Here is an 18,706-nt window from a genome sequence, read left to right on the forward strand (position 1 = left end):
GATAGAAGTGTAGCTGTTGCTAGTGTTTAAACCTCAAAGTCATGTGCCTTGTTGCCAAAATGTAGCTCTGACAAAGAAACATTAGTTCCTATTCTTTGTGTCATTTGGGAAAAATGTGGAGAGAATACTTGGGACTACTGGGAAAAGCTTAACAAGAATAAGGAAACTCAAGAATTTGTTTGATACTGTTTATCTGTTGTAATATGCAGCTATATTTGATGAATAAGCTGTAACAAAGCTTACTTCACAATCTAATTCCCATTTATGCTTCTGAAAGGACAAAAAAAATGCTTTTTTTCTGTAGGCCAGCCTTCTCCTGAGTTGAGCAGTTGGATGAAGAGTTTAAAATTGCAGCTGCCAGAATAAATGTTCAGTAGTGGTACAGTTAACTTCAGCAATGAGGACTGTTCCCTATATTTGAAAATATTTTTTAATTTAAATTAATTTTTATCAAAGCATGTGTATGTGTGCACCTGCATGCAGGCACTCTCAGAAATGGAGAGTGTGTGATCTGGCCTGTTTATAGTTCTAATGCAAAATTTTGTGTAGTATTTCTGAAAAAAATTCTGGTTTAAGAAAAAAAACAAAACAAACACACAAACCACTCTATTTAAAATGTTTAGAAGAAATGCAAAACCTCTTTCAGTCATACATTAAATGGTTCCCTAAATTGTCCTATGTAAGTCACCACATTCTCTGACAAAAATGTCCTTTTATCTTGCTGTTTTAATATCTTATTCTGACTCTCTCTCTGCCCTGCAGTTTTGAGCTTTGGAAGAAGTATCCATTCCTGAAAGAGCAGATAGTTGTTTTTACATTCTGGCTATCCCTTATTCACTGTATGTTTGGGAAAAAAACCAACTCATTTCAAAGCTTCCTTTGTTAATGATTTCTAGACCAAGTAAAACTCTGTCTCCTTTTCAGGAAACATGACCATTTGTGTTATGGTTTCTGTGAGAAATGTGGGAAGAAGTTACTTGTGGGAGTACCTGTTGAAAAGGGAAGGAGGACACCAGGTGGTCGAAGAAGTCCAGACTCCTGAGTCCTGCTCTAGCTTCTTTTGTGATGCCCATCAAGTCTCCTTATTTGTATGCCCTGCTCTCAGGCAAAGAGGTTTTGTCTGAAATGTTTCTTTTTTGTAAAGTGCTGGATTTTTAAAATAATATTTGTTTTGCGGAGGAATATAAGTGCATCCTGATGACTTCTGTACCAGATGGGAGAGGGATTACAGGAACTCATGTGGCATTAGACTAAGAAAGCTGAGAAATTATCTCAGTCTGAAAGAGAGGGAATTTTAGACCAGAGAATGTCTGGTGAAGGGAAGAACAGGGTTTTTACTAACGGGCTTTTTTGTTCTTTCTTCTGGAGAAAAACCCAGTGAATGTAAGTATGAAATCTTCTTCTAAAGTATTGCTTCCAAATAGTTTCCTTCTTTTTTTCTGGAACAGAATTGAAATTTTTGAAGATAAAAAGTCAGAGAAGATCCAATTTGAAAGAAAGATTAGACAATTTGGGTTTATTTTCTGTTATTTTTAGAACCTGCATTTGAAAACCAGTCTCAGATTCACACATCAGATTTTCATCCAGAAGGTATTAGTGATGGTTTCTTTTTCTAGCAGAGATGAAATTCAAGTTTCTTCTCAGCTCAGGATGAATGTACTACTATGCATCTAATTCAGTTACTGGAACACTATTGCTTCTGTTTTCCAAGGTAAGAATCAACAACTGTTTTGGTATTTGTCACTGAGTCTTGAGGATACTCAAGTCGAGACTTAAGCCAAATTTTTAAACAAGTTTGTAGTTTAAATTTAATTTTTTCTTCTGGTTCAGGCAGTGTTTTAGGACAATGTTATCTGAAGAACCATAGGATTATTTGGCCTGAAATGGCTGAAGAAATTACGGGTTTTTTTGCATCACAGTACCTCCTCAGATGTTCTGAAACACATTGCCATCTCATGCCCATAATTTCAGTGGAACCTGTATTTTAATTCCCCTACTTTAGGAGGTGTCTGGTTGGAAATGGTTCACACTGAAGGTTCCTTCAGAGCTGGAACAGATGTCTGATCACTGAAAGGGTGAGGGCAGGGCTGAGCTCTGCAAGGTCACACCACACGTGCTTCCCTGGCCGTGCTCTGCAAAGTGCCATGGTTGGGACAGGGCAGAGCATCACCTGGAGCACACACAGAGCCCCTGACACCAGGGGACCATCAGAGCTGTGTTGGGGGCAGCACTTAACAGGGAGAAGCACTTTCTGCTAAGTGTTCAGGGCAGTAGCACAGCTATTGACTAACGTGTATTCCTTCTGGATTGTACCAGTTGTCCCTCTGGCACTTCAAGGACGTGTGGGTCATAGTTGCTTTACATCCAAGTGTATTCTTCCATCCTTTGTCATGTAGCAACTGAAGATCTATAAGGGCTTCCTTTTTTCAGTGTCCCTTTTAAAATGAATGTCTGAAATAGGGAGCCAACACCAAATTTGAGGTTCTTTCTTTTAACCTCATTACCTGCCTAAGCATTGATAGGACTCTGATTCACTCAGTTGCCAGGATGAAATTCTCCAGGCTGGCTTTTTACACAAAAGGATTTTGTTTTAAGCATCAAAAGTGTGAAAATGTTTCTGTTTTTAGAAATAAGTCACCTTTGACCAGAAATGGAAAACTTCAATATAGAAGATAACAAAACAACAACAACAGAATCAGTGTGACTGTTACTGCCATGACTTTGACAGAAAAAGTTGTGACTTTTAGGGTTTTTCCATAAGCTGTTGGAGAAAATTCTGGGGTAGAATGAGGCAGGGGAAAAATCTTGTGAGTTAGTTAAAATCAGAATGTCTTTCCTGTGGAAAACACTGGTATCATGAAAAGTGTTTTAAAACTAAGTGTTGAAAGTAAAGGAAATTGTATTTTGAGTAAATTTATAGTATTGGTGGTCTAACAAAATACTGATCTAAGGTCCCTGTTCCAGGACAGGTCCATTTCCATTCCTGTTCAAATAGCCTTTCCAGAGGGTACATAGCAGTGCTAGGAGTGGTAACCAAGAGCCCAGATTCCTGTCCCCAAGATGAGTGTCCCCCCAGAGCATTATGAAGTTGAATTCCTCCCTCAGGTCATTTGACAGTTCTTCCCCTGCCATTTTGTGTCTCCAGCAGAGATAACATTCCTTGGCTGTAGCTTGATGCTGAGGACTCTCTCCTTGGGAGGAAGGAGTTTCAAAGGCCATGAAGATTATAAGCCATGGCTAGAAGTCCTTTGCTGTATCTGAGAAAATGGATGTCTCCAACTGAGGAATGAGATTGGGTATGGATCTCAACTGGATTGTTCTTTCCATGGGAAGGACTCCAGGTAAGGGTACTCCTGGGATGAAAAGTTGTGCCTGAGGCCTGTTAACTTATTGCTGCTCATGGAATAAGGGAATAGGAGGGGTATAAGCCTTTGTGAGGGAAGGCACTTGAAGAAAGGGATAAGAATTATGCTGAAGCCCCTGTTCATACAGGGACCACCTCCTCAGGTACCCTCAGCTTCTCACTCTCAGAATGAAAGCAAGCAAAATTTCTCTGGGCTTGGCAGAGGTGAAGGAGAAAGAAAAGACAAATGCCCAGTTAATCATAGTCATTGGCATATGCTCTGTTAGTGGGAGAGGAGAAGTAAAGAGTCAGCTGTACAGATTCACATTTTTTCTAGTGAGTGACCTGTGCATAAGCTGTGTCCTAGATAAGTATTGTTTGGTCTTATTTGTTCCTCACTGGAAACTGTAACAGAGAGATTTGCGTTCCAATTCTGTGATTAAGTCTAACCCATACTTTGATGTAAACTGACTGCATTCATATCCTAAAGCTTAGATTAAACTACAGAAGTTTAGCAATTGAAAAACTATTGCTGTCCATGATAATTAACCCTACCTGAGAAGCACTTCTTGAGAATTTTTACACTTCTTGAGAGTTTTTACAAGCCCTAAAGTTTCTATGGTTGTTTCATTCACTCTCAGCTGGCTTGACCCATGTTAACACTGTTTTCCTTTGCAGTTGAAATATTTCAGTTGCCATGTGAAATGTGTGAGACTTTTTAGACTTGTTAGAAGCTCTGCGGGATGACACTGAGTGTTTGCACGGCACCTTATAACAGTCCCAAGAATAATTCCTTGTGCCTTGTGTGAAAAATATGGACTGCTGAATAAATCCATTTTGCTCATTGCCATATAATTCTTTTCCCAATTTTTGTTTCACTGTTGGTTATTTGACAGCTCAAAACACATTTCCAAACATGCCTCTCTTCTATCCCAAAATGAACATGTGACTGTGGATTACCCATCAGACTTTGACAGTCTTTTGGTCCAACAACACATCTGGAAAGGGATTTTGATATTATTTCTTTGCTTTTTAAAGCTAGAATATACCAGTTCAGTGGCCATGTGTTTAACTTTCATTGAATTTTCTTCTTTCTTCCAGTTTTGTTGTTTTGTTTGATGTTTTTTAATAATCATGCTGTACGCACCTTGTTTTTTACTCTCATCAGTAGCCATTATTGGACAGAAGGAGGACTGAGATCCCTGACGTGACTGTGAGACCATGGGAGTGTGGAACTCACTACTATCCCACTGAATATGAAGCCTGGAGGAGCTTTTCAGTGCAATTCTGCTCCCTTTGCCACTATAGATAGTAGTCTGTAACTGAATTTAGCCTGCTTTGCTAACCTCAATGTCCAGACTTCCAAGGGACTGGTAAGGTTGTGTCAGACCCATGTGGCTTAGGAAGTAGTATATGTGAACAGTCTGTTCAGTGTGAAACACCTTTGACACTTTCTGTGTTGCCAGAAATGCAGCTGCAACGAGAGAAAGATGACCTTGGTGAAGGCTTAGATCAAAGCTGACTCTTTAAATCAATTAAAAGGAGGTTAGTTTAGATTACATATAAGAAAGAATTCTTTTGCAATGAGAGTTGGTAAAGCACTGGAACATATTGCCCAAAGAGGTGATGAATCACCTGGAAACATCCAAGGGGCTCTGATCTAGTTGAAGATGTTCCTGCTGATTGCACAGGAGTTGGACTAAAAGATCTCTAAAGGTCCCTTAAAGCTAAACTGTTGTATGATTCTACATTTCTCAGTGTGCAGTGTCTCTTGATTGACCACTGGGTCTGTTTTCGTCCCTGGATATTTACAGTCTCTGCCCTCACTCTGTCTGATGAATATAACACCCAAGTGTTGCAAGAAGGGGAACTGTGGCATGTGAAGGCACATCATGCTGAGGCTAGTGCCCAGAGGAGCTGGGTCATGGGAAAGCCTGCCCCGGGCATGGCAGTTCTGCAAGATCTGTGATAAAGTCATCAGCACCAGTGGTAACTGGAGAAACACTAGCAGACTTCTAACAACTGATTAATCCAGGGTTCAGCACTGGTTCCAGCTGTTGACAATTATCCTCTCCCTGTGGCTTTGCTGAGATGTGGTATTTGTCACAATAGATCTAACCTGTTAAACAGATACTGCTTTTGCTCCAGTAGGGATGCCTTTAGTGACAGATAAAATTATTCCAATGTATGGAGGACAATGTCCTTCCACTTGTTAAATTTGCTAACTGCTTTGGGAGCCTGTGGGATGAAAGGTGTCACAGAAATATAAAGTGCTATTATTCATCCTAAATCACTCTACTCTGTTTTCCTTTAAAAAACCCCAAATAACCACGTATTCTTCTTTCCTGCATTTTGTTCAATGTTTGTTTGGTTCCTTGAAATCTGCCCACAGAGCTGCTACCACTTAGTGCCTGCATCTTGACTGTGTCCCAGGCATTTTATCTGGCCTTTTTTTAGGCAGTTATTTCCCTTACCTCTTTCTCCAGTTACTTGAGCAATCTGTTTTCTGTGAGTAATTTTGACACTGATTTTCAGTGATTTTATTTAAACACAGTGAGTTTAAGCATTCAAGTGCAGTTCATAAAGCTCAGAGACTCCAAACATTTTGGTTGAACTCACTTGATTGGTTTACTGTATTTTCCCATGCCCTAGCATTAATTACACATAGCTGAAATAGAGAAGTCTAATGAAAAACTACTCTTGATGTGAGAGCAGGAGAGAGAGATGTGTGGGACAGAAATTCAGTAATCCTCTGGCAGGAGGTGTAGTTGTACCTAAACACTGTCTTTCATGCAGCCAACTTACATTGTAAGTCAAGTCTAAACAAGTCTGAAGCATGAAGAAGTTTGCTTTAGTTGGCATTTAACTTTTCCCTTGGCATCCAATTCTTAACTTTAATCAGAATATCTCACAGCAGATAAGGTTCAATTTGATCCAGCTATGTGAGGTGTTGTATGTAGTGGCTTGTCTTCAGGGAAGTTTCAGCTCCAGCTTGCAGTCGTGGGACTGAACACCATGAACAAAGAAAGCAGTTCCTCAGAAAGGACATCTGAGCAGTTTTTCAGGTTGCAGTTTTCAAAGAGCAGCATTTCCAGTATTTCACTTACTTCTGTAAGGAAAGAAAAAAAAGGAACCCTTCTGTGCATGTTAGAGGGCTGATAATTTCTCGTGTGATCTCTGTTGCCTTACAGAAAATTTAAACCACACTGGAGATAAGAAACATTATTAGCCAACAAATTATAAATCAACAGGTTCTAAAACAATCACTAATGTATATAGTAGCTTCAATATTGTCTATAGCTTTTCCTCTGAAAGGCAATATTTATGGAAAAAGTTGTAAGGTAATAAAAATATATAACTGTAAAAATATCTGTGTCATTAGGTGGATTTGAACTTGGAGCATATAAAGTAGTGGAAAGATCCAAAAAGGATCTACAGCCAGCAGATCACAGAGATCAGGTCAACAGGTGGAGCCCTGAAAGGTAATGCATCAAGGTGCCAAGGTACAACTGACTGAAAGACAGCAGCTAACAATTGGGGATCTTCAGAGCAGGGAAGCAGAACCTGTCAGGTCAAATGATTGAATGGAAATAAGGTGGTTGAGACGGGAATGAAACCCAAGTAACGACCAACAAACAGTGCCAGTGTCTAAATTATGTATGACAGTCATACCATACTTCTATAATACAATGTATTACACCATACTGTATTTTCACCAAATAGGTTGTTTTGTTGGCTTTTTTTTTTTTTTTTTTCTATTCTGGCTGACTGTTCATTATATTCTAACATATTCATCATGTCTTTGGGATATTAAATGCCAAAGTAAACTTTGTTTTGAAATCTAAGCCTCCAGTCCAGGAATTCCAAGCAGTATTCTCCAGCATCTGCAGATTATCCATGGTCTATGTGGTATATGTTCACCATTCTTGTAAGTTTCATATCTGTAGTTCAATTTCTACTATTTTTAAAATCATCAGTTGAAAGGGTTACTCTGTGGTCAGAAATAGTTTAAAGATTCTCCTGGGGGGCTGCACCACTATGCAAGCCCCTTTGTGACAGGAAATGTTTGAATCTTAAAGCATGTTCTGCAAAAGAAGTTTTGGTAACTGTGAGTTGAGTTGCTGGGAAGTGGTTCTGTTTTACGCCCTGTTTCTTGACAGCCCTGCAAGAAACCTAGCTATGGCTTAGGCATGCTGCTGCTCACTTGTGCAGCAGGGCAGAACCACCCTAACCTGGCCAAAGGGGCTCATGGGCTGTGGGCATGGAGCACAGGGTGTGCAAAGAGAAAGCTGGAGCCAGGTTTGGCCACCGCAAGAGCCTGGGGGAGGAGGGGTGATGGAGGGTGCCCCGGTGCTGTTTCCAGCCATCTAAGGGGGGTTCCAGGGAAGGCAGACCCAGGTTCCTTCCAGCATAAGAATAAGAGGCCAGGGGCAGGAGTTGCCACAAGAGAAATCCCAGGCAGTGCCCTCCATCCCAGGGCAGTAGACACAGCCTCAGGTACTGACTCTCAAAGGGTACCCAGCCTCAGTGGTGGCACCCACAGGGACTCGGGATGCTGCCAGGATGGGCTGGCCAGAGACAGTCACCTGGACTGCCCTGGAAAAGACATCCTCTGTGTCCATCCTTTTTAGAAATATAAATATATAAATATATAAATATATATTATATATATACTCACACACATATATACACACAAATACATATGCACATATATATGCACACATATACACATACATATATATATATCTTTTTTTTTGGGTGTGGATAGGGTTTGTTTATTTGTTTGTTTCAAGTCATCTGTTTGCACTTGGAGCCGCGGTGGCGTGGCCAGTGAGGGTGACTGACGGGTCGTGTGGCTTGCTGGGGGCTATGCGGAGCTTCGATCGCTGCCGGAGCTGGCAGCCTGGCAGCCCAGGAGGGGCTTGCGAGCGGCTTTTTAAAGCCTGGGATTTCCAGCGCTCCCCAGGATGAGTCGCAGCTCGGCAGCCCTGCACAGAGCAGATGTGCGGAGGGGAGGGAAATGCTTTCGGCTGAACCCAAAAAGTACGTGCCAGGAGTAAGGCTTCAGGAACTGGGAGCTGGGCAGGGAGGAGGAAAGGGAGCATTTCTCTTCTGCTTTGCTTTCTAAGGAATGATTTAAATGAATTGCTTCTCCTCTAGAAGGAAAATCTCACTGAAGTTGTTTAATGTGAATTTTGTTATTTATTTTCTCTGTGTGTCTATGTGTGTGTGTGTGTGTGTGTGTGTATCTGACCCAGTTTTCCCCAGAGGGAAATCTATTTTCTTTGTGCTGTTTTGTTTAGATTTTTAGGATTGATTTGGAGTTTTGGCTGATGGGAGAACTGGTTGTGCAAGGGCTTGATGTAGCAGGAGGTTGCTTATGTTAGTATTTGTTGCATCATCAAGAGCTGATTGATTAAACCTTATTGTGATCTGATCCATAATAGCAGGAATATTTTTATGAGAAAGGGAATATAAATGAAGTCCTAAACCAGATTTCAAAGCTGTTATCCTTTTGTGAAGCCGATTAATAGAATGTAAAGTGACCTAAAAGAAGTGCTGCAAAAAGGCTTGTCAATAGTTTATACATTAAGCTAGGATTATTTGAACTCCTTCATAATGAAAAGAGGATTTTCTTGTGTGTTAAAATTAGTTATGATGATTTGAGGCAGAAGACTGAGATAGGCCAGTGAGCTAAATATAAAGAATTTGTGTTCCTCTGTCGTCATGCAGCCCCATCCCTGTATACCCTGACCCTTTACCATTACAATATTTTGTAGAGATTTCAGGACAGAAGATTTACTGCTAAATCTTTGACAACTTATGTGGACTTAGTTTTATTAGCCAGCCCATCCCTGGCATTCAAAGAAGTCTACCAAGAATATTTGTTTCTAGTCTGAAGAGTGGAAGAGCAAAGGTTATGGGAATGCTGTGGGAGAAATTACAGCCTGGGAGGGAAATTGCAGATGTTGTTTCATTGCAACAGGTCCTGGAATAAGTGAGACAAAAAGTTGGAGCAAGCTTTTTATTGGGTCCATTCGAGTAATAAATAAGTGGCAAGAGAAAAAGAATTTGAGCATGTAGCCCCTAACTCCAAATTATTTACCAATATTGTGCTCTGGCACTGCTAAAGGTCTTAATTTTCAGTTTGTCTTTTTAATCCCATCTTTACCACGCTGATTGTTTTTGCTGTTAAATTTTCTCTAAAGAGAAATTTATGAGGAAATCCAAGTTTTGTTCCCTGTCATTATACATTCACCAAATTTTCAACTAGTTCACATCCTGTATTGCTTTCTCTTGCCACAAGCTTAGCTGTGCAAAATCATGTGTATATGCAACTAAGTTAGTTGATCAAGAGATCTGAAGTTGAAATTTGGTTGACTTGGTTTGGCTGCTTTCAGAGGTTGCAAATTATCCCCCCCAGGATGTCCTGTGTTTCCAATGCCCTGAGGTGCCAGCCTGGAGAGAGAGAGGGTGGCTGCTGAAGATGATCTGCTTAGTCCAGCAGTCCCTGGCTAGGCAATTGAGAAGCAGAATTCAATGCACAAACAGGACCCAGAGCAGAGACGTGCATCTGCATATTGTTGCAGGTGGTTAAGTGAGGCTGGTCACACTCCTAAACCCCCAGGGCATGACAAAGCATTGTTACTGCATGAGATGATTCAGCCTTTGGTATCAATGTACCCAAGAGTTTTTCAAAGTTATGCAAACTTAATAGAAGCGTGGAGTTGCAAGGCATTGCAGCTGCAATACAAGTCAAACTGTCTCAGTCCTGCAAAGCAGGAAATCTTAATGCATAGGTGCAAGGGAATTTAGGTAGCTTCTCATAATGCAGCTGAGAGGAAGCACCAGGCTGAGTTGCATAAATTGATTGCATGCTGCTACACACTCTTTATGAATTCTGTGATGAGGACAGCCACCCTAGAAAAGTTTTAAATAAAAAGATATTGTTCAGACTTTGCATGCAGCTTTGGTAGGCACTGGGAGTTGAAAGTGTGCTTAGCAGGTAAGTCAGCCAGCAGTCAGAAATGCCTGGTAGAGATGGTGGTTAGCAGCTGAACGTGTGATGTGGCACATGCAGAATGCAGGGCATGGCTCAAGGATGCAGACTGTGCAGCTGGATCACCCCGTGTGCCTGTTGCAGTGTGGTCTGAGCTGGGAGTTACCAGCTGATCCTGCTGAGAACAGCCCAGGGAGTGGTAGCAGCTGCTTTGTTTGACAGCATTTGCAAAGTTCAAACATACCCGAAGCAGAAAGCCCAAGAAATAGGGAGATGGACTGTTCTGGTTGTTGATGATCCCTCTAGACTGATTGCCATCATCACAACTGTGAAATGACTGCCAGTGAAATGACTGACTAGGTGAAACCAAGCCCTCGCTGGCTGCATGATGAAATAGGCAACATTTAAACAGCTCTGGCTAATCTAGACCTACTAAAGCAACAGGAAAGAGCTCACTTTGTGCTTTGCAAAAGTTAGCAATGCCTAAAAATCTCAAGTGAGAAGGAAATTTGTTTGGGTTTGAATTTAAAAAAGGACAATGTGCTTCCACTGAACTTTCTGCAGCCAATAATACAGTGCTCAATAAATCACTTGCCTTTCGTTGAGAAAGAAAAATAGGCATAGTTTCTTATATACCTGATATTTTTTGCTACAGTTTCTGTTCTGAAGCTTGTGCAACTGGTCAAATGATGTAATTGACTTTACTATGCTAGGGAAAGGGTCAGCATGGCTTAGAAACAGGCAGCGTTGCTGTCACCATGCAATCTCTGTCATAAGAGGTCCCTCCCTCCATGGTGCTGCACAGACCATTGTACCACAGCTGAGAGAGAGCAAATGAAAGTGACTTCAGGAGTGCCAGGGAGACTCTTAGTGGATCAATGCTGGCTCTTTGGAGAACTCCAGTGGCACTGCTGGTAGCAGTCTGATGGTGTCCTGGGTAATGCTTCAAAAAACTTGAATGACCCATCTGTAACAGAATAATTTTGCATTTAGAATCAATGGCATTGCACTCTGTCATTAGCTCAATGTTTAATACAACAAAACTAATAGCAATAAACTTTTGCTGAAGTTCAGCGCAATTTTGCAAAAACTAGCTGCAAATTTTGCAACTAATAGTGACTATTTCAGTTACTATTCAGCCCATTTCAGTGGGCTTTTACTGCTGGAGAAAACTCACATGTCTCTCCAGCTATTGTGAGCAAATTGTTCCTTCAGCTGTTTTTCTATTAAGAGATGTTCTTTAATGTGATGCTTTTCCAGACTTGGATGGACAGAGGAAGGTCCAGTGTAAACTCAAATCTAGTATGGCCTTGAGGCAGACACAGTGCTCTGTTAGACTTCTGTTTGTTTTTTGAGATTCTCTGGTGCATATTACTTTGCTGTTTTTTTATATGGTTTTTAACATAAAGGTTCTTTTCTGTAAATGACACTTTTCTTAACTCAGAAAAGGGAGCTGCCTTTGCTGAGATTTTGTCTTCTGGTAGTTCATCCTAATTCCAAGGTGATGTTGCAGAAGCAATGTAGAAGATGCTTCAGATTTACCCCATATCCAGAGATATATATGAGAGGAAGACGATATTTCCTAACACAGATGGGCTAAAATTTTTTTTAGTTTTTGTAAGTGGCCTGAAGAATCAAAATAAGGGACAACATTAAAATAGCTGCATCATCCCTATTTTCAGTGAGTTACACAGTGCAGTGGAGAGCAAAAGGATGAAGCTTGCTTCACTGCTGTATCAAAATTTTCTTGATGCTTCTCCAAACTTAAGTAAAGGCACTTGCTTTTGAGTAAGATATTGTTTCTTCCCCCAGGACAAGCACTGCCATGAGATAATTTTCTGAGAGAGACAGACATTACTTATACTATATACACCTATTTCTACCAAATATGTCAATTTATGCTTTGCTAGTTTAGTGCTTTAGAAATCTAAAGGTCTTTTGATTGGTGTAATTCCTCTCTAATTATGCTCATATTGCAGTTTTTTATTAGTTTGCAAGTGTTGCTTCAATCTTTGAAATGTCTCCAGTGCTGCAGTGGATTTCTTATTGTAAATGGACCAGAAGGACATTGGTCTCTTCCTTTAGCAATGCTAAATCCACAAGAAAAGTGTAAGTTCTTCAACCTCCATGGGATTAGAAAAGCAGTGATGTCCTTCCTGGATGAGTTTATTTTACTCTTGTTTTAGACAGTTAGGGGTAGTTGAGCTCCTGCCAGAAGGTTTCACTTGGCAATAAAGACTTGCCTTTTGCTGCAGAAATAGGTGTCCTTGGACATATTTCACCCAGTAACTTCTTTCTCTTCCCAGTCATCTTGATTATTTCCATTACCTGTGGTGTCTGGGTGCTTTATGCTTGAGTGTCTAGTGGGAATCTGCCACATTAAAATGCACTATGCCATGGGACTTAACATTGTATCAGTACCACTTAGATTCTCTAAGATTAATCATAAAATACTTCAAAGGCAGATTTTCATGATGGTTAGGAACCTAACAGTGCAAATAAACACCAGGGAGTATTTTCAGCACCACAGGAAAACAGTAGGTGTTCACCAACAGTGCAATCAATAGGTGTGAAGTGCCTAAGACCTCTGGAAATCATTCTTTTAATGTGGATTTAAAGCCACAGTAGGAAAAAGAGTTGCAAATTAAGTGGAGCACTTAACCACAGCCTTCCCATGAAAGAAGTATGGCTTCTGCAGAGGTTATCAGTTGGAAGTATCTAAAGTCTCTGGGTATAAAACAGCATTTAGGTTCACTTGGCTCTTTATGTCCCATTTTCTGTGAAAGTAAGGTAGGCAGGAAGACATTAAATTTACTGAGACAGGATACATGTTATTTTGATCACTTATGGGTTTAACCTATATTTATTAACTGTATGTTTTTGGAGGTTTTATTGCTGGCATTATGGAATATTTTATGTTGGAAGGGTGGTTGTCAAGTCCTATCACCTGTTCTTAGCAGGGCTCACTTCAACATTTTGACATTCTTTATGTCCATTCCCTGTCCACCTCTTGGAAGTGTCTGGCTCTGCCTTCTGCACACCCCACCTTCCATGCATAGAGGAATATTAAACAGAAGCAAGCAGATATAATATGGAATAATCCTCATCTTAGAGTGATCAGACAATTCTTTGATCTAAACAGAAACTGAATGCTACAGCGTTTGTACTAATATCACAAATGTGCTTGAAGTTATCAGATTAAGAGTGTTCACTTCTCTATTCCCCATGTTCTTCCTCTTAAAAGCATCTGTTGCCAGAATCTGCCAGGTGTGAGACACAGGAGGTGCTGTGCCTCTGATCTGATTACATTTAGCAGTTTTCATGCTCCCAAATGTACGTGACAGAATGACACAAATGGCATCAAGAAGTTGGGTTGCCCTTCACCCCCACCCATGTCACACACGACCAAAATCTCTTTTTGAAATATGGAAATTACCTAGATGGTGAAGGAAATTTCTGGTTTCAGGCCTTCAGCTAATAATATTTCCTGCAGAAGAAAAAGTTGTTTTTTTAAAAATAGTGAGAAGTAGAGAGGGAAATCTACAGTTCTTTGTGCCTAGCAAGTAAAAATTGTAAAAAAAGCTTCATTATAATATGGCTAAAGAAATAATTCTACTATTATTATTATTTGTATTTTTTTGTCATTCACCACAGCTCTTTGTAGGTGACAGAAGAAGTCTAGAGCAGAGAATCCATCAGGAACCAAATGACCACACTGGTGAAAATTATTAACTGTTTGTATTTTTAAAAGTAGCATTAGAAACACCATACAGGATTAATTAGTAAAAGTTATTAACATCTTGTCTTAGCTGATTTATTGGGATGTGCTTGCATTTTGTAATCAGCTTTTGAAAAGCCAATGTCAGCTGATGGGATTTTTTTCCACAGTCCTTAAAAATAAACAAAATATTTCATGGGATCTATTTAAACTGTAGGGCACTTTTCTCAGAGTGGTTTCCATGCACAGATCTTCCAGTAGCAGTTGAGTGGGGCTCCTCAAGAAACTGAGCAGTGGAATGAAAAGACTAACATCCAGACAAGGTGAATAAGGCCAGAGGTGGCTGGTGAAGAATGTGCTTTCAGCTATCAATAGTAAGGAAGAATTTATTTTTTTTTTTAAATTAAGCTGTCCAGAAGCTAGAGTATATGTTGAAACGTCAGAGCAGAGCTCAGAAACCACTGGCAGAGATCAGAATTTCATGTGTTACCAACAGCTGTGGACAGGCAGACATTTCTCCATGTACTTGTGTTAAATCCAGTAAGGTGAGCCTCACTTGGGAGCTGAGCTCATGCTGCTTGGGCTGATGGAGTGGGAGAGAGGGCTTGTTTCAGGCAGACCATGGGTGCTGTGGCATTGCCTTGTCAGCAGCCAGCAGTGGCAGCTGGTGAAATGGCTTTTGACACATGGTGGGAAGGCTGGAGCAGGAGCATCCTGGTATGAGGCATCTGTGGCTGATGAAATAGCAACAGCCATCATCTGGTAGCCTGGGATGAGTAAAACAGGGCAGGATGAGCTACAGGAGCTCAAAGGAGGCAGAGGAGGGAGAGCAGCTCAGGTGAAGAGCCCAAGTTATCCCCAGGGGTTACAGAGCCAAGTGAATTCAAAACACTCTCACCACCCGGTGGCAAACACAGAACAATGAGATTTCTTTTTTAGGTAAACTTTGTGTGATTATTAAAGAACTCCAGTTAGCAGCAGGATGCTCAGAAGGAGAAATATGATGTATGAAAATATGCTGCATAATAAGATTAAAACAAGTATTTGCTGTGGCTTCTACCTTAATTTCTTATATATTTCTATTGCTTAATTTCTTATATTGAAGGACTTAACCAGCATAACATGTTCTGACCACCCATATTTTTAACTAACATGCTCCAAGGCTTTAAAATATATATATCCTGAGATTTCTGCCTGCTGCTTTTGTTGTTACACTGTTCTAGCAGTCATCTGTTCCCTCATGGCCAAAGGAATATGCACTGAACTGTAACAGTCCAGCTAATTTTGATGCAGTGACAGCATTGATTACATTTGTTCAGTGTGCTGCCTGCCCGAGCGTGTATAGCTTGGGCTGTGATTTGAGGTGCATTTGGACACAGCATCAGATAATTTAGACACCATTTATGACCAAGGGGACAATGTGGGGAGTGTCTTAGTGGTCACATTATGGAACTGTCTGCACTGGCATGCAAGCCTGTGAGAAATGATAGGGGAAAGATGGACTGAACCCCCAGCTCAATTTAACAGTTTCTGGTAGTGGGTTTCTATTTGTTTTTCAAAAATTTGTAATTCATGGTAGAATTTTGTTCTTTTAGGCTTCAGATGAGAACTGGATACATTTAAATAGAAAATAAAATTTCTGTAGAGGAAAATGTAGTGAAGACCTTGTTAGTGTTACCTGTCTGGATTGTGCAAGTACGCTAATACTGGAACAGAAATGTTCTCAGGAAATGTGTCTTGGTACCTTGGCTTAAAATTTTCAGGTCCTGAAATGAAAGTCCATTCCTTCAAAGTTTGATTTTAGTGGCCAGGATTCAGGAAAGGAAAACAAGTGCTGGTTATTGGCCAGGCCTTCCCCACAAAGCAAGGCTGGACTGTGCAGGCATGGTCCATAGAAAAACTTGCAGATCATTGGGTAATCCCTCATGTTTGCTAATTCCTGCCCAAACCATGTAGAAAATACTCAAGCTGGAACACAAGTTTGTTTCTCAGCTGGGCTGATATTTGGATTTTTTTTTTCTTTTGTGGTCTGACAAACAAATGTGTCTTTTATCACTGATTTCAGCAGTGAAGATGTACATAGAAAGCAATGTCTTTGTGCTTTCCAGAAAAGGCTTTGCATTTTAAAGTTCTTTTAGTCAGAGAGATGAAAATATGCCCTTTGAGAGCTTTGTAATTAGCAGATAGATATTAAAATTTAAATTCTTTTCAGTTTTATTCTTTGCTACTGATTGCTATGTTTTCAGAAGCATGATTTTAATACAATATCATTAATTTAGAAAATACCTGAATTATTAATATATATTGCTTATACTGACTCGTCAGGCTGGATATGTGAAAATCTGAGTATGTCTACTTTAAGTATCCATCTGATTTATTCTCATATTGAGAACCTGATGTGGTTTTGGTGGTTTTCTCTTTGGAGTTTTCTGGGGGATTTGAGGTTTTTTCTGCCATCCCCAGCCATGCTTCATTAGATTGCTTGCAAGAAACTTAAGCACAGATATTAAGGACCTGAAAGAAAGCATCTCATCAAAGCAGAGGATGTACTAAACATGAGATCTTAAGGATACAAATGAGTCCTGAAATCCAGAGCTTTTTTCCAACTGGCCAGAAGCCCAGAAGCAAATTGCTGGAATGGAATCAACTAGATACATACTTTATTGTAAGAAAATTCTCAAGGTTTTCCAAAAAAATTATGATGACAGTCTGGGTGAGGACTTGCCTGGTCTGGGGCAGGTGCCTAACTTTTCTACTTGTCCTGTTACACACAGGTAGTTCCTGCTTTGTCATTTTTGGATGGACTGCATGGAAGTCACACGCATTGAAGTCTATTTGCTAAACCAATTTTCATTTTGATTGAATACATGCTGTAAATGTGTGTTTGAGTGATCCTGGCTTTGATATGTGAACTGACTGGAACAAGTGTGGAAGAGGACTGTGACCCAGAGGCTGATAAGGAAAGCAACTTCTTCACATGTGGATGATTACAGTTTGACTTTACTTTCTGAGGGCCAGATTAATGACCTTACTGTGTGGTGTTGGAACACAGTACTGTCAGTCAGAACAAGCAAAGTTGTTGTCAAAGTTGATTTAGTGTGGGGCTTTTTTAAAAGCCCAGGGATATTAACAATATTTTTCAAAAATCTTCATTTTAAGTATGTCATCTTTTGTAAAATACCTGAGATCACTAGCTCTGCTATAGTCTCTACACAGCAACGGCCTTCTGTTTGCTGTTTCAAGAGCTCCTACGTACAAGATATTTCATTAAGCCCCAAATTTTGTTGTAATTTCAAACCAGATGGTCCTTCATACTGAAATTACCTGGATTATGTGGACTATCAGTGAAATTATAAGGAACTTGGCAAGTATTATCTGCTAGCTGGCATGATCAGATTTCTCCCATTTCAGCTAACATACCTAAACACTATTTAGCCTTTTTTAAAAAAAATGTCATGTGTAATGGTATAGACAAAATTTTGAACAGCAAATCAAACTTCTATGTTGTGAATCCATGGAGCAGTTCAACATAGGAAGGCTGCTATGTTGTTAATTTATTCCCTTGTTAGTGCACATTAATCCCCCATGTAAGCAAGCCCTTCCTTAAGCTCATTTCAGTGTAAATCATTTCCACAAGATGAGCTTGCACCCATGAGCAAAACCAGAGGGTGAATTAAGCTTTCAATAATCTTGTATCCACCTAATGCCAATCATACAACCATTTCTGTCCATTATTTTCTACCCCTATCCGTTGAAGGGGACCTGCCCTTGCTCTGCTTTTTAACATTTTTTTTTCTTCTGCATTGATTAATTAAGTTTGTCTTCTTTATTAATCTTAGCATCTGAAAAGCAGAAACCAATGGCTCTAATTATTTAACCGTCATTTTATCACTAAAAATCAAATTACAAAAGCTTTTCTAGAATGACTTTCCTCATCTGTTTCATGTCTCCCATCTTTATTTTATAAGAAATGTGGGAGAAAGTTTATTTTTATATCTAGTGCCTGCTTCCTTTGCCATATAGTTGATAGACAGCTGTTAATTGTTTACCTTCCACTTTCCTGCAGATCTCTCAGCTACCCTGCCAGGAAAGCCCTCCAAGCAGCCACATAGGTGACAGTGTTTTGATGTTGTAGTCACTTCATATATAAGGGTAAGGCCACATCATAATTTATGTGAGTTGTCAGGTCCTCCAACAGCTCATAGAGTCAAAATGCAAATGATTGTAGCATTAATTCAGAAGGAGTCAAACAGAGCAAGCACAGGGTCGGCAAGTATGCCAGAAGCTGGCCCTGGTGCAATTACTGGCATCTTCATGGGCTGCTTGTTTGCATTTGGATCTTTGACCTAAACAATCTGGTCATTCTGGGTGGTGCCTTTGAAATGTTCACTCAGCAAATGGATGTGTCTTTAGCAGAGTGCTCAGGATTCTGTCCCAGGACCAAAATATGGAGGGAGGCAAAGCGAGTCTGGGGGAAAAATGGGCCAGTGAACTCCTTTCAAGTAAGCACTTGAAAACTTACTTCACCCATTAAATATTCAATATATTCATTGAATAAAATGTAATGCCTTCCTTCATTATCACTGTATTAATTCACATCCTTAAAGACAAGGAGCAGGACTGAGGCTTATACAGAATAGGCTTT

General features: G+C 40.1%; 1 protein-coding gene across 1 annotated transcript in view; it reads left to right on the plus strand.

The window, feature by feature from the left end:
- Positions 1-3,269: 3,269 nt before the first annotated feature.
- The window catches only part of LOC130252359 (melanopsin-like), a 37,108-nt gene continuing 21,671 nt past the window's right edge, over positions 3,270-18,706 (plus strand). The window contains 1 exon segment of the mRNA XM_056489832.1: positions 3,270-3,341. Coding sequence (XP_056345807.1) covers positions 3,270-3,341 — 72 coding nt within the window.

The sequence above is a fragment of the Oenanthe melanoleuca genome, chromosome 4, assembly GCF_029582105.1.
Source record: "Oenanthe melanoleuca isolate GR-GAL-2019-014 chromosome 4, OMel1.0, whole genome shotgun sequence".
Taxonomy (NCBI): Eukaryota; Metazoa; Chordata; class Aves; order Passeriformes; family Muscicapidae; genus Oenanthe; species Oenanthe melanoleuca.